Here is a 14,937-nt window from a genome sequence, read left to right on the forward strand (position 1 = left end):
GTTGGGTTTAGAAATCTCTCAGTTTTAAAACCATTTCGTAATCCAGAATGTCATAAAATTATCAAGTGTGAGAAACTTAAATAAGTCATGTTTGCAGGAATACTCAAAAAAACCTTTTACAAGAAATGCAAATTAAAAGCATCAAATAACATCATACCCGAGAAAATGATAATTCAAGAAAGTAAACTTCTCAATTAAAATCATGTTGTAGAATATTTCGAAGAAACTGGCCATACACTTAGACAAATAAGTTCGCCACATCCTATGGATATGCACGAGCAGACAAATAAGCTCGCCAATTCCTGTGTAAGAGTGATCGCACTTCCTGTGTAAGAGTGATCTCAATGCACGGGCAGGCAGGTAAACTCGCCACTTCCTATGCAGAGTGAATCGATGCACAGGTAGGCAGGTATGCTCGCCACTTTTCCGGCAGAGTGAATCGATGCATGGGCTATAACGCCCCGAACCTCGGGCCCATGAAGAACACTGAAACATTTCCTTTTAAGCCCCTTTTTAAACAATGAGCCATGTACTTAACATAAATAAATAAAATATATTTAATAAATCAGAGTGTGAGCCCAATTGATAAAACATTTATGTAAACCACGGTATTAAAAGCAATTAATAAAACTCTGGTGGGTCACACTACCTCGTCTTCGCCCCATTGCCTCCTCAACTTGCTTAGCCTGCAAAACATTAATAACCATACTGCACCATGTCCATGATACACCGGATCATTCAAACAAACAACCCGATATATAAACTCACTAGAGCTCGTATAAGTGAAATGACCTAACAATCATCCTCAATAACCATAATCAGCATAAACCATGAATAGAACCACATAAGCATAAATAAATAATCCTCATATGTCCATAATTCCTCAATCACATAATATTTCAATCATCAATGATTCAAGCATCAAGATAATCATAACTTCCTCAAATTCACATAAAATTCCACCAATAATAATAAATCATTTTGGCAATTCAAATGCCCAAACGTCCACTATTAACCTCAACATCAACCATTCACATCCAAATTAATAATCTCATTGCGTAATCACTTTCATTTCCATCCTCATGATTCAAGTTTAGACTTTACCAAATCCTAGCAAACAATGCATACAAGCAATCAAGCAAATAATCAAACTATCTAATTTCACTCACAGTGCAACCACGTGAAAAGATCGAAATGCTCTTCAACAGCGCCTTTGCTCAGATATCAAATCCAGCAACATGATGGTATCGGGAATAAGATTCACGGGCCCATGTACCTGTTTAAGACTAGACAACCAACAATTACAATCCATGGTTCATAACTTGGCCGTTCAACAGCCGAAATGGGCGATAACACCATGCACGGTGGCTACCCGACCCCAAACAACACACCAAACACTCACCAAAAATTTATCGGAACCTGGAATTGGCCTCTGAAAGTCCTGTGGAGGCTAATTGACAAGGAAAACCACCGAACCCGCAGCCACAAGTGGTGGAGCTGGTGGTGGAGCTGGTGGTGGCAGTGGCGGCACAACCTGGAATTTACCCAAAATCAACTCCAATTAATCCTAATTGCACAAAAGACCCTTCAAATGCGTAAAAACAAATCAAATTCAAATCAAATTAATCCTAATTGCACAAAAGACCCTTCAAATGCGTAAAAACAAATCAAATTCAAATCCAATCTATGAAATTTGAAATAGGCAAAAACCCCAAAAATTGATTTTCTAATTTCTCAAAATTGGACAACCACACCTTAGGAGAAAGATAACCTATACCTCGAGGATCATTTTTCGTAACTGAGTCGACGGTCAAATGTCGCTAGAAACGGCCGAAATCGGCGGTGGAAGCCGGGGTGGGGGTTTGGCTTCCTGAGCTAATTTCTCCGTCGTGGAGCATCGTATGGACGATTGGAGACTATGGCTAAACTCATCATGACAAGAGGAACAAGACCCAAGTGATCCGGCCACTCAAATCTCGCTGAAAAAGTCAAATCGACTGCGAGGGCTCGGATCGGATTTGAGCTGATTTCTAGAGTTTTGGGTATTTGTTGGGGAAACAAAGACCAGGGGAGGTAGAGGGCCGGGAGTGCGGTGATGGCGGGAGCCAAAGCCCGACCCCAGCCGCCTCCTAACAAGCCCTCACGCGCCGATGGCAGGGGCGGCGAGAGAGAGAAGAGAGAGAGAGAGAGAGAGAGAGAGAGAGAGAGAGAGAGAGAGAGAACCGGGGAGATAGTGAAGTGAGGAGAGAGAAATGAGATAGAAAATCTGATTTTGGGTTTTAAAACCCGTCCATGCGAAATTACAAAAATGACCGTATAATCGCACATTCGTAACTCTCAAACAGTAACTCGAATCGACGCACGATTCGTGTCTATGAACTCATGTGATCAAAACCTTTCCAATAAGCCCAAACTCAAATTCAAAAGCCCATTAAATAAAAAGGTCAACCTTGGGTCAAACTAATTTAAAACAAAAATTATAAAACTTAATCCAAAAACTTTTATTTCTCAAATAAATTCTCAAAATATTCAAAATAAATCTTTGAAAAATACGGGGTCTCACACGGGCAGGCAGGTATGCTCACCACTTCCCCACTTCCTGTACAAATTGAATCAATGCACGGGCAAGCAGGTATGCTCGTAAAAACTCTAGAACAACATTTTTCAGTAAAGGAATATACAAACACAAGGTTCTCAAAACATCTCAAAGACTATCTCTATTTAACAATATATATGCCTCTTGAATTTTGGATTCATCTCCATATATACAAAAATCATTAAAACGTGCTTGTGAGAAATTTATACTTAATTTATAAACTCAAAGCCCAAATCAAAACTTATTTAATTAACCAAGAAGCTACACTCATGAATAAAATCAAAGCTTCCAATGTGTATGTATTAAAATCCAATTTAACCATTTACCCTCTACCAAAATAATCTTCTCAAGTTAAATAAATCAAAGCTCAAATAAAACTCAAGATATAAATATGGATTTAAATCATGGAATTTATTAAAACACTTTCAAAAACCAAAATCCAACTCACAAATCATTCTTGTTCAAATAAAACTCAAGATAACCAAACTATATCAAATCACAAAATCATAAAACATTTCTAAAACGAAAGTCCACTCACAGTTTGAATCCTAGCTTCAATCGCCAGATCATCTTGAGCCTTGGTAGTATCGCCTCGATCAAGAATTCATCCGAGAGTTATTTCGGTATCGGAAAAGTATCCGACCACTATCCAATTCACGTTCTAACTGCCCCGAGCACCTTCGACCTAACCAAAACCAACAATCGACTTATTAATGGTCTCAAAAAAGTGCTTCATTTGTGGTGTGACAGTCGGGTGGTCAAAACCACCGCGATTGCTGCCCAAAGTGGCTGTACAAATTCCCAATTCCACAATTTCGCAAATTTCTCAAGTTTCTGGGTTAATGTCGACTTCCAGTGGTCTCAAGGGTAGAAAATTACTTAAAACCACCATAAATAAGCGTCCATGGCTGGCAGAAAGAGGAGACCCGAAAGGGTTCTCAACCCTAAAATGGGATTTCACTAAAATTTCATAAATAAATCCACAAATCCATATGGGTTTTGAAGCCCTAAGTGAGGGAAGAAAAAGCCACCTCAAATCGGGTCGAACCGACGCTGGAGGTGGCTGAAATCGCAAAGAGGAGGAGGCGGGTCAGCGAATTTCCTCGCATCGATCCGCCGTCTATGGTGACTGGTCGACAAATGGGTTGCTGGGAGGTGATGGCCGACTTGTGGGGGTCACGCCGATGGCCTTAGGTCGCAGGGAAACTAGCCGGAAGGGCTGGTCTGGCCTGGGTGGTGTCGCAGGAGGGAGAGAGTGCAAAGAGAATGAGAGAATGAGTGAGAAGAGAGAGAGAGAGAGAGAGAGAGAGAGAGAGAGAGAGAGAGAGAGAGAGAGAGAGAGAAATGTGAGCTAGTTTTTATTTAAATTTGTTTGGGGTTTAAATTTACCAAAACGCCCCTTCTAGAATAAACATCTATAATTCCTTCCACGAAACTCGGATAAAAGATCTGTTTTGGCCTATGTGTTCGTGAGCTAGAAATCCATTTACTCGTCTAGAAATTTTGGGTCAAACATTTCTCTTTTAATTTCTCCAAAATCACCTTAATTGAGTTAAATGAATTCATCAGAATCCTCATAACCTAAATTCTATAAATTCCAAAACTTATTATTGTCTCCAAATCAATTTAGAAAAACTTAAATAGGTCACACAACTCAACTTTTCACTAAACCTCTAAATGGTCATAACGAGTAAAAATTTAAATTTCTTGTGAAATTTGGGTCGGGTCATTACAACATATGATGCCAAAATCATTTTCCATAAACTATTTATCTGAAAATCATGAAATGCAACTAGAAACTCAAAACCCCACAAATAGCTCTTAAAATTAATCTATAATTCAAACGTCAAGCTAACTTATTATAAATTCATATACTCAATCTCATGAATTATAAATCAAGGTTTCCAAGGATGTTATTCTAAAACAATAAATAAAATCATTTATCCTTTTCATGAATATAAAACTCAAATTGAATAATTATGGCTAACTCAATTAAGTAAGGAAAATATCAATTAAAATTCTTAAACCAATTGAAAACCAAAAGTCTAACTCGCAATCACAGTTATAAAACTCAAGATATGAAATCTCAATCAAAACTCAAGATATAAAATCTAAATCATTTCATGAATTTATGAAAGTTTGTATTAGGTGATTTATCTACCTAATTAACTTGATTAAAACCACAGTCAGCAATCGGACCCCAATTTTTGTTTATGTGATGACTCAGGACTAATCAAACAGACTTAAATCTGAAGTTCCAGATTGATACTTGTAAATCAAAATACAACTTTTGTTAAACTAGAAATTTCATAAGTGGTGGAATTGAGCCTGCCTCGACCAACAAATGAGGTTGGTATTTATAGAGGAGAGCTGCATGTTGGAGGTAGCTGGAAATATTCGATTCCCAACATGAATGACTAAAATGTGCTGTGATTGACAATGCTTATGGACTGCTTTGTTCCTGTCTGCACTGAAAGTAGATCCATGATTTTAAAAAGTAGATTTCTGATTGAGATAAGCCAAATTTGCCCGACTGATGAATAGTAAAAAGTCACTATTCAATGAATAGTAACTTGTCTTGGAAGTGCTTGTTTACTATTAGACTTATGATCAGTGAACAGAAATTAGTCGTTGTTTAAGTCATAAAGGTCTTGAGCATCTTGGTAGAATAGATCTGACCAAAGGTGTTTCTTCTTTTGACTAGTAGCTTTCTTATTATCATCATTCGATGTTGAGGCTTCAGAGGAGGTTGGAGAATTATTTTCTTTTTTGACTTCATCTTCTTCTCCTCCCATTTGAGTGACTTGGAGCATGATCTGTTTAGCAAGTTCTTTTAACTCGAATTTGGACTTTCCTTCAATTGAGAGGGAAGAAATAGACAGGCTACTTCTATTGAGGTATATCTCAACTTATTTATGTTGAGGTATGACCTTGTTCGGGCCCACACGAGTCGTTTTGTGACAATCCGAACCGTTCGTAAAGATCATCTTCATTAATAGATCATCCTTGCAAAAAATTAGTCAAATCGGAAATCATTTGTCTATCTAACTTTGATAAAACAAATGGACAGTGTAGTCGAAAATATTTGGTTCGTCTATTTATTTGATCAAAGTTAGATAGGCAAATGATTTTCGATTTGGCTAATTTTTTACAAGGATGATCTATCAATGGAGATGTAAAAAATGAACAGTTTGGATCGACACAAAATAACTCGTGTAGGCCCTAATAGGATATACCTCAACATAAATAAGTTGAGGTATACCTCAATAGAAGGAGCCTAAGAAATGGATGACTGTGAAACAGTGGGTTTCAGTTGATGGGTTTTTGTTGGAGGAAATTTAGTGTTGACTTGGGTGATAATGCGATCATGATTGAACTTATCCCACCATTTTACTGAAAAATGTCTTGTGACTATGTCAGAATTGATTTCATAGTGCCACTTGAGAATCCAAGGGACCTTGTATTTTGAAAGAAAATGGAGGAGAGTTGGGATTTTAGCTTCATATTTATTGACTTGATAAACAGTTAAGAAATACTTTACATAATCTTGCAAAGTATTAGGTAGAAGACTAAAAATAGGTCCATGGGTTGACCACCATTTTTGAAACCACAAGGGAAATTTTCCCCTGAATTTCTTATCAAAATTAATGAACCAGGATTGGCTGAAATCTTCTGTTTGATGCAGGAAAATTTTGTACCAAGAATCAATGTAATCATAGTAATTAAATGTGACTTCTTCATCAAGAACCGAAGAGAATGAGGGTGAGTACCCCAATCAAGTTGACTTAGAATTTTTTGAATATAAAGCGAATGATAAAGGATTTTATTTGGATCATTCCTATCCTTGATAGGTTTAATTAGGATTGACTCAGTTGTAAAAATAATGTCTCTATAATATTTTAATGACTTGGTAGCGTGACTGGGAACATAATGTAGCATTAGTGGAAAATATGTCTTTGCAAGCAAAGTTGGAGACTTGAGATGATTAAAATAGGGTTCAATGTAGAATAATGAATGGCCAGGGATTTTTGGGACATAGGCAGAGGTGGCTGCCTGGTAATGGATAATGGGTTGAGGAACTGATTGGATGGTTGACTGGTAAGGATCATATTGGGATACTAAGGCGGACTAGTAATTAGGACGGATACTACCAATGGTAGTAAATCTGTTGGAAACATTGACTGGAGAGTGACTAAAGGGGATTAGACTTGAAGGAGTAATGGGTTCAGGTTTAACTGAGTTGTAACTAGAGGTTGAAAGGTTATTAGGCCTTCTAGCTGCCATTTTTGCCCTGCAAGAATTCTCGGGCTAGAAAATCAGGAATACAATTTTGACTTCCTTAAATATATTCAATTTCAAAATCAAAAATACTAAGTATAGCTTGCCATCGTGCAAAAATTTGTTTAAATGCAATGTTTTGAACATCTTTTTCTAAACATGCTTGGCACTCTTACAATCGACACGGACTAAAAATTTTTGGTTTAAAAAATCATCTTGAAATTTTGAAATACATAATACTATAGATAAAATTTCTTTTTTAATAGTACTATAATTAATTTGTGCTTGAGTCCAAACGCCAGAGTGGAAACGAACAATTTTTTCAGGATCATTAGGTGTAATTTGTTGTTTGAGAATACCTCCATAACCAAGTTCAAAAGCATCAGTTTTGACTATTTTGAATGAATTAACTGTTCGAATACCAAGACAAGGTAAAGTTTTGACATATCGTTTAATTTCTCTGACTATAAGAGTATGAGCGGGTGTCCATGGAGGAGGATTACTTTGGAGTCTATCAAACAAAGGTTTGCATTGTTTTCTGAGATTTTTATAGAAATCAGAAACATAATTGAGTGATCCAAGAAATCTTTGGAGTTGATTCTTATCAAGAATTTCATCAGGGAATTTTTCTACAAACTGGATTACTCGATCAATTGGACTTATTTGGGATTCATGAATATTATATCCAAGAAATCTGATTTTTATTTGGAATAATTTGATTTTTCAGGAAGAGACCACCAATCATTGGTTTTGACTATGTGTAGAAACAAATGTAAATGTTTCCAATGTTCTTCTATGGATTTAGAAAAGATAAGGACATCATCTATTTAAACAATAGAGAAGTGACTGAAAGGATTAAATATTTTATTCATGATATTCTAAAATTCACTAGGGTCATTTTTTAACCCAAAAGGCATGATATTCCATTCATAGTGACCAAAGGGAGTGACAAAAGCAGTTTTATATTTATCATCGTCATGGATTTGAATTTGCCAAAATCCACTTTTCATGTCAAATTTTGAAAAAATTACTGATTGACTTAGTCTGTTGATTAGATCTCTTTTATTTGGAATTGGATATCTTATCCATTCTAAGACATTATTAAGAGATTTATAATTTATGACTCATCGTGGTGTGTCTCTTTCTAATTCAGCGTTTTTTTGAATATAGAAAGCAGGACAAGACCAAGGAGATTTACTCTTCTTGATTATTCCTTTGTTTAGTAATTTAGTAATTTCATTTTTACAGAATTCCATGATTTCTTGACTCATTTGAATAAGCCGAGCTTTTATTGGGATTTTTTTCTCATTAAATTCTTTAATATAAGTAACTTTTACTATTTGTTTTTTTCTATGCCAGAAGGCAGTAGGAAGATCACAACAAACTTCTTTTTGGATTCTGTTTTCAAACTCATTAATCTTTTGTTGAAGAATTGGGTTATTTAATTGATCTTCAATTCGTCTAAATTTGATTTCCTCTTTTAGATAATTTATGTGTTTAGTCTTTTGATTGATTAGACTAAGGGATTTGGAAATAGAATGTTTTTGAAAAGCTGATAATATTTTGACTTCAGGATGTGATAGAAATTTAAATTTTATTTTTTCACCCATAGGGTAGGTAGTGATTCCATAATTTTCTGTTGTGAAAGGATATAACAACACGATGAATGAGAAACCTAAAATAACTTGATATGTTAAATTTTTTATTAAAACAAAAAATGTTTTGAAGCAAACATTGTTTTGACACACATGTGCTTTAGGGATTTCATAATTTAGTTCCATTTTTACTACCATTTGCTGAATTTAAGGTTTCAGTTGTTTTACTAAAATATTTTGTGGGTATCATACCCTCTTGGATGCAATTTAGATCAGCACCAGAATCAATAAGTGTAGTGGTTATTAACTCGAAATCTTTAATGACTATTCTAATTTGAGAATACCATTTTTTAAGTTTTATTTGATTTATAATGCTTATAATATTTTAATGACTTTTACCTTCATCATCATGTTCTGAGTTGTCAGAACCATGATGAGAACTATTATGACATTCATGTTCTGTTGTTCCACTAAACTGTTTTAAAGTCTTGTCTATTTTGAGAATATTAATATCTTGTTTGATTGCTAGGTTTTCTATTTTTAAATCCATATTTTGAGTTTTTAATAATCGGATTTTTGTTTTAATATTATTTACTTCAAGTTGTAAATCTTGGAGTGTAATTTTTTTTTAGTTCTATTAAATTTGTCTAAAGTAGTACTAAGGCAAATTTTTGGTTATGGTAGTTTGGGTTTATTTTTATCAATTTGTGTTATAATTTTTCTAAATCGTTTTAAATATTGGGATTTTAAGTCCTGATTTTCAATTTTGCTTATATATATATATATATATAAGTGCTCTAAAACTAATTGGTTATCAAGTTAATACGAAGCTAACCATGCTTTTAGGACCACCACATAACTAATTTCATAATCCGAACCGTCAATTATTTAGGTTATACTTCAAAGATTATCATTGCAAAAAATCAACTAAATCAGAAATCATTTAGTCATATAATTGAGATCAAATAAATAGACGATCAGTGTTTTCGATAAAAACATATAAATAGTTGTTGTTATAATCAAATGACTAAATTACTTCCGATTTTAGAGATTTTTTACCTGGTTATTAAGTTAATACAAAGCTAACTACTATGTTGAGTCCATCGCACAATATAAACTCAAAATCTGAACCGTCTATTTTTTAGACCCTACTTTAAAGATCATCCTTGTAAAAAATCTTCAAAATCGGAAGTCATTTAGGCATTGATTATAACAACAACTATTTATATGCTTTTATCGAAAACACTGATCGTCAATTTATTTGATCTCAATTAGATGACTAAATAATTTCCAATTTAGTTGATTTTTTACAATGACAATCTTTGAAATATGACCTAAATAATTGACGGTTCGAATTATGAAATTAGTTATGTAGTGGTCCCAAAAGCATAATTAATTTTATATTAATTTGCTAACCAATTAATTTTAGAGCACTCATCTATACTTTAAATAATTTGAGTATACTAGAACGTAGGTCGATTTGAACTATTCTCTTCCTACATTTGGTACTATTGGTACTATTGGTAATTGGTTATTGATGACCCGTTTCTTTTTCGGGCATTTTAATTGATATACGCTCTTTTAGTTTTAAAGCCGTTGGATCTTTTTAAAGTTGATCCAATGCCCAAAACACATTGTTTGCAAAACCAAAAGAATGGGCCTATCTTCTTTTTGGGCTAAAGCCCAGATCCGAACTTGGCCCGAGTCGAAAGTGAGGAAACAACGTGAACTTGGGAAGCATTCGGTTATGGTCCTTATGGAGGGATTGTCTTCCCGCTACTGATCAAAAGCCCATCCCAATTTTTATCCTTTTTAAAAAATAAATGTTAATAAAAAATTAAAAACTAAGCCCAGCTCATCTTGATTGAAAAAGAAAAACAAAACGACACCACTCTTCGTTCTCTCTGTGGTCTCTCGCTCTATCTCAACTCTCAGCTGTCACTATCTCTCATCACTCATCCGGCATCTAAATCATCGCCTTCAATCTTTATTTTCGGCATGGGCAGGTATTATCTTGAATCTCTTCTCTTCTTTTTCGTTTCTAATTTAATTTAGGTTTAAATGTTTGAGGCTGAATTTAGGGATTCTATTTGGGTGTGAATTTAGCTATTTAAGGATTGAATTTGAGTATTCAGGTTAGGTTTAAATGTGAGAACTGAGAACCCCATTTGAATTTAGGGATTAAATTTAGGACTTTATTATTTTGTTGGATTTTATGCCCAAATTCTCAATGACCAGACCCATACCCTTTTCAATATTACCCGAATTCTTAACAAATCACATTTTTTTTTTTTTTTTTTAACATATAGCTTTTGGTTCTCCATTACCAATGATCAGCTTCTATACTTGGGTTGTAAATGTTTATGGGGTGGGGGAGCTGACTGACTGGTGAGGAGCAGGAAGAAAGAGCAAGTCCATTAGTCCAGTTGAGTCTAACTTGTACATGTATAGTCTCCAGTTGCTGAATAGCACAAGCCATGGGCATTGGCCATAAAAGCAATCATAGAATTCTAGTAAAAAGAAGACAAGTTTGGTCCCGTAGAGTATGAGAGAGTATATGATGTTCGAGCATATGGACACATATTTCATTGGTAAAAGCATATGTGATCAACTTGATTGATGTGGGGTTGCTTGTAAATTTCAGGTGCCAAGTTCAGTAAGCTCAATCTTAATTGTTGGAAGTGGAAGTTTGGAAACCAAGTTGTATATTTCATTATTGTTGGTTTGGTAAGCTTCAAATTTCAATCTTAAATTCTTAGTTGCATATTGCTAGAAGTAAGGTATATTTTCTGTTTATTAATGAAATTTCCTCGTAAGTTTCAGATCCTGGATCCGTCCGTCTGGCAATAACAAGTAAACCTCTCACACACTCTGCTAGCATTACAATTCAAGGAATGGCAGAGATGGAGGAAACGATACCGTTTAAGAATCTCCATAGCAGAGAGTACCAAGGCCACAAGAAGAAGGTCCCCTCTCTCTCTCTCTCTCTCTCTTCGATATTTTTTATGCAGTCTCAACCTCAAAACCCTAATCTCTTGCTCTTCATTTTCTGTATGCTAAAATTTTATGTTTCATTGTGGAAAGGTACACTCAGTGGCTTGGAACTGCACAGGCACGAAGCTCGCATCGGGTTCTGTAGATCAAACCGCTAGGGTTTGGCACATTGAGCCCCACGGACATGTAAGCTCAGCTCCTCTAATAAATTCATTCTTGTTAATTTATGTAATTATTGTTATTTCAAACATGGTGAAGTAAATTATGTTGTTTATATTTATATATATTATATGTATATGTATATATGTTACAGGGAAAGATTAAAGATATTGAATTGAAGGGGCACATGGATAGTGTGGATCAGCTGTGTTGGGACCCCAAGCATGCTGATCTGATTGCCACTGCCTCCGGAGACAAGACCGTCCGTCTATGGGATGCTCGTAGTAAGTCATTGCTCTTTCAATTATTTTTTCTTTTTTTGGGTACAAAGATAGGAATTTGATGCTATGTGTAAGACTGTTTCTGGGTACTGCAGGTGGAAAATGTGCGCAGCAAGCGGAACTTAGCGGGGAGAACATTAACATCACCTATAAACCTGATGGCACGCACGTTGCAGTTGGCAATAGGGTATGTTTACTTGTGCATACCATTTAAGTAGTCAATGAGTTTGTGATTTTCTGGCTGTTCATTTATTGAAATTTGATTTGTGAGTGTCATTAGCTATGTATTGGTGTTCCATTGTGTGGCCATTTGCAGTAGCACAAGAGGATATTTGTTGTTCTTATGCTTTTTTCCCCTTAAATGTAGGATGATGAACTAACAATTTTGGATGTTCGGAAATTTAAGCCGATTCACAAGCGAAAGTTCAATTATGAGGTAATTATCAAAACAGATGCTTTTGGTTTCCCCCTGTCTATTGCATGTTCAGTATGAGGCTTAGCTTCATAGTACTAGGCTTTAGGGGAAAAAAAAAAAAAAACCTTTGAAGCTCTACCTTGAGAAGTCGTTCAATTCTTCTGTAGAATATGCAAATGGAACTTTAGAAATTATCCTTAAGAGCGAATGCATGTAGAAAACAATTGACAACATGGTTTATTAGCATATTTGATGTTAATTTATCTCTCTTTTGTTCTCTCTCTCTTAAAGTTCATAAACCATGTGTTATATCCTTTTGTTGGTCAGGTGTGAGCTCAGAAAGGAATTAGTTTGATTCTACTTCAAATTGAAATATGTTTAGTGACTTTCCCATGTTGAAGTTGTAAAATTATAAAATCTATTAACTAATAATTTTTTTTTTTAATGAACATCAACGCTTCTTAATGTTTGTAGAAAAATTAGATCGTTTATTATATATCCCAATAATTTATGTTCAAATTTTTTTTGTCAGTAGATTCCACTAATTAGTTGGTAGGATTGATGCGTAGTTGTGAAAACATGTGTAACTTATTTGTATTTGCCTGATCCTTACACATAAATGCTCCATCCTAAACCAAGGGATGCCCCTAAGTCCTGTTTATATTATGTGTTTCCATACCTCAAATGCTTATTGAGTATTCTTCTTGCCCAGGTTAATGAAATTGCTTGGAGCACAACAAGTGATATTTTCTTCTTGACAACTGGAAATGGTGAAAACAAATTTTTCTTTTCTACAAGCAATTTCTCTTTTCTTCAAGCAATTTCTGCAAGCAATTTTATTCTACATTCCTCCGATCAGGTACCGTTGAAGTACTAGCATACCCATCTCTTCAACTAGTGGACACTCTCATGGCTCATACAGCTGGGTGCTACTGTATTGCAATTGACCCACTTGGAAGGTGTGTGCTACAAAGTTGTATTATTTCTTCATTTATCAAAGAAAGAAAAACTCTGTTTGATCTCATTTGGGCTATTGACTTGCTATAATAGTTGGAACTGCCTATATATAAGCTGCATGTCTACTATCTTGAAAACTGTCTCATTAAGACCTACTTTTAACTTTGCCTTATACTCTCTGTAATGTTCTTTGTACCATGACAGGTATTTTGCTGTTGGGAGCGCTGATTCCTTGGTCAGCCTGTGGGATATCTCAGAGATGCTCTGTGTGCGAACGTTTACAAAACTTGAGTGAGTCCAACCCTGGGTTCCCTATCATTTAACAAATTGTGTGAATTCTGCAGTTTATAGCCATTGTGAACTTTTTTTTTAGTTTGCTGTGTAAACTTTAATCATCTGCATCCCTAACCCTGGAAAGACCCCTTTTTGTACTTTCCTCAGATCGCCAGTGAGGACAATAAGCTTCAACCACACTGGAGAGTATCTTGCATCTGCCAGTGAAGACTTGTTCATTGAAATAGTAAGTATACTATGTGGCTTACTCTGGCAGTTATCTCTTCAAGAAGTATATTCTCCCCATATGGGAGAAAGTCTGACTGTGAGGGCCGCAACCTGTCATCATACCTGGCTAGCTTAGATTTTACTTTTTCTTTTTTCTTTTTTAATGTAGCTAACTCATTCATATGAATTCAATATCTTTCTTTACACCTATGTAAAAGCGTAATAATGAAATTGCTGCTGTATCAAACAGTTAAATGTTCAAACCGGGCGGACAGTGCATCAAATTCCATGTAGGGCTGCCATGAACAGTGTTGAGTGGAATCCTAAAGGCAATCTACTTGCATACGCTGGGGATGACAAGAACAAATACCAGACTGATGAAGGTATTGAATTGCTGCTACTTGTTCCTCTAAGCACTCATCAACACAAACAAATTCAACTGATGCATTTATTTGGTTATCTTAAATATTGCAGGTGTTTTTAGGATATTTGGCTTTAAAAGTGCATCCTGAATGTCCGACCATTTTGATTGTGTTTTGCCGTCTTCTTCTGTAACCATTTGATTATAAACTTCCATAGTCCAAAAGAACAGTCTGTTGTGATATATTGTAAGAATGCCATGCTAAGTTGGGGAAAATTATTGTCCACTAAAAAATATTAGTCCCAAGTATGTAGAGAGAGAGAGAGAGAGAGAGAGAGAGATCCAGTGTAAATTGAAATCCAGTGTAAATTTTAAATCGTTAAATATTAGTCCCAAAATGGACAAAGACTAGACTCCACTAGTCCAACTAAAGATTGTTGTTCAAAATTTCTACGTGGGCAGTCCCTAAGGGCTACTAACACTCAAGGGAGTTAAATTTCGTTTTTTTGGGGTATGTAAATTTTACCATTAGTTCATGAATTTTTTGTCAATATTTTGCTGAAATTATCGAATTTCTTGAAATTTTGCCAAATTTTCATTTAGAGGAACTAACCAAGCCATTTTTTCTCTGTCTGTCTTCTCTTTGCTGGTAGTTACAAATCCAGCCACCGGCATGATTGGGGAGGGAGGAGAGAGAAGAGAGAGAATAGAGAGAAGAGATAGGAGATCGAGGAGGGACTTGGGAGAGAGAGATTGGCGTTGGAGATATATCAATTGATTCAATTATATGCCATATGCTG

General features: G+C 35.3%; 1 protein-coding gene across 1 annotated transcript; it reads left to right on the plus strand.

Moving 5' to 3' along the window:
* Positions 1 to 10,335: 10,335 nt before the first annotated feature.
* On the plus strand, positions 10,336 to 14,701 carry LOC147299524 (THO complex subunit 3-like). Its single transcript, XM_086249780.1, has 13 exons — positions 10,336 to 10,475; positions 11,114 to 11,196; positions 11,293 to 11,435; positions 11,554 to 11,649; positions 11,777 to 11,906; positions 11,999 to 12,090; positions 12,271 to 12,339; positions 13,031 to 13,088; positions 13,178 to 13,277; positions 13,480 to 13,566; positions 13,717 to 13,795; positions 14,027 to 14,159; positions 14,251 to 14,701. The coding sequence occupies exons 3-13, from the start codon at positions 11,364 to 11,366 to the stop codon at positions 14,286 to 14,288; spliced, it is 954 nt and encodes a 317-aa protein (XP_086105906.1). The 5' UTR covers positions 10,336 to 10,475; positions 11,114 to 11,196; positions 11,293 to 11,363; the 3' UTR covers positions 14,289 to 14,701.
* The last annotated feature ends 236 nt before the right edge of the window (positions 14,702 to 14,937 follow it).

The sequence above is a fragment of the Dryas octopetala genome, chromosome 1 (genome assembly GCF_963921425.1).
Source record: "Dryas octopetala chromosome 1, drDryOcto1.1, whole genome shotgun sequence".
NCBI classification, from domain to species: domain Eukaryota; kingdom Viridiplantae; phylum Streptophyta; class Magnoliopsida; order Rosales; family Rosaceae; genus Dryas; species Dryas octopetala.

What these genes read in the sequence shown, in the direction of transcription:
- LOC147299524 (XM_086249780.1), top strand. Translation starts at nt 11,364, where the DNA reads ATGGCAGAGATGGAGGAAACGATACCGTTTAAGAATCTCCATAGCAGA. An exon ending in CCGTCTATGGGATGCTCGTA is followed by an intron (nt 11,907 to 11,998) that starts GTAAGTCATTGC and finishes TGGGTACTGCAG; the next exon opens with GTGGAAAATGTGCGCAGCAA. An exon ending in CGAACGTTTACAAAACTTGA is followed by an intron (nt 13,567 to 13,716) that starts GTGAGTCCAACC and finishes TACTTTCCTCAG; the next exon opens with ATCGCCAGTGAGGACAATAA.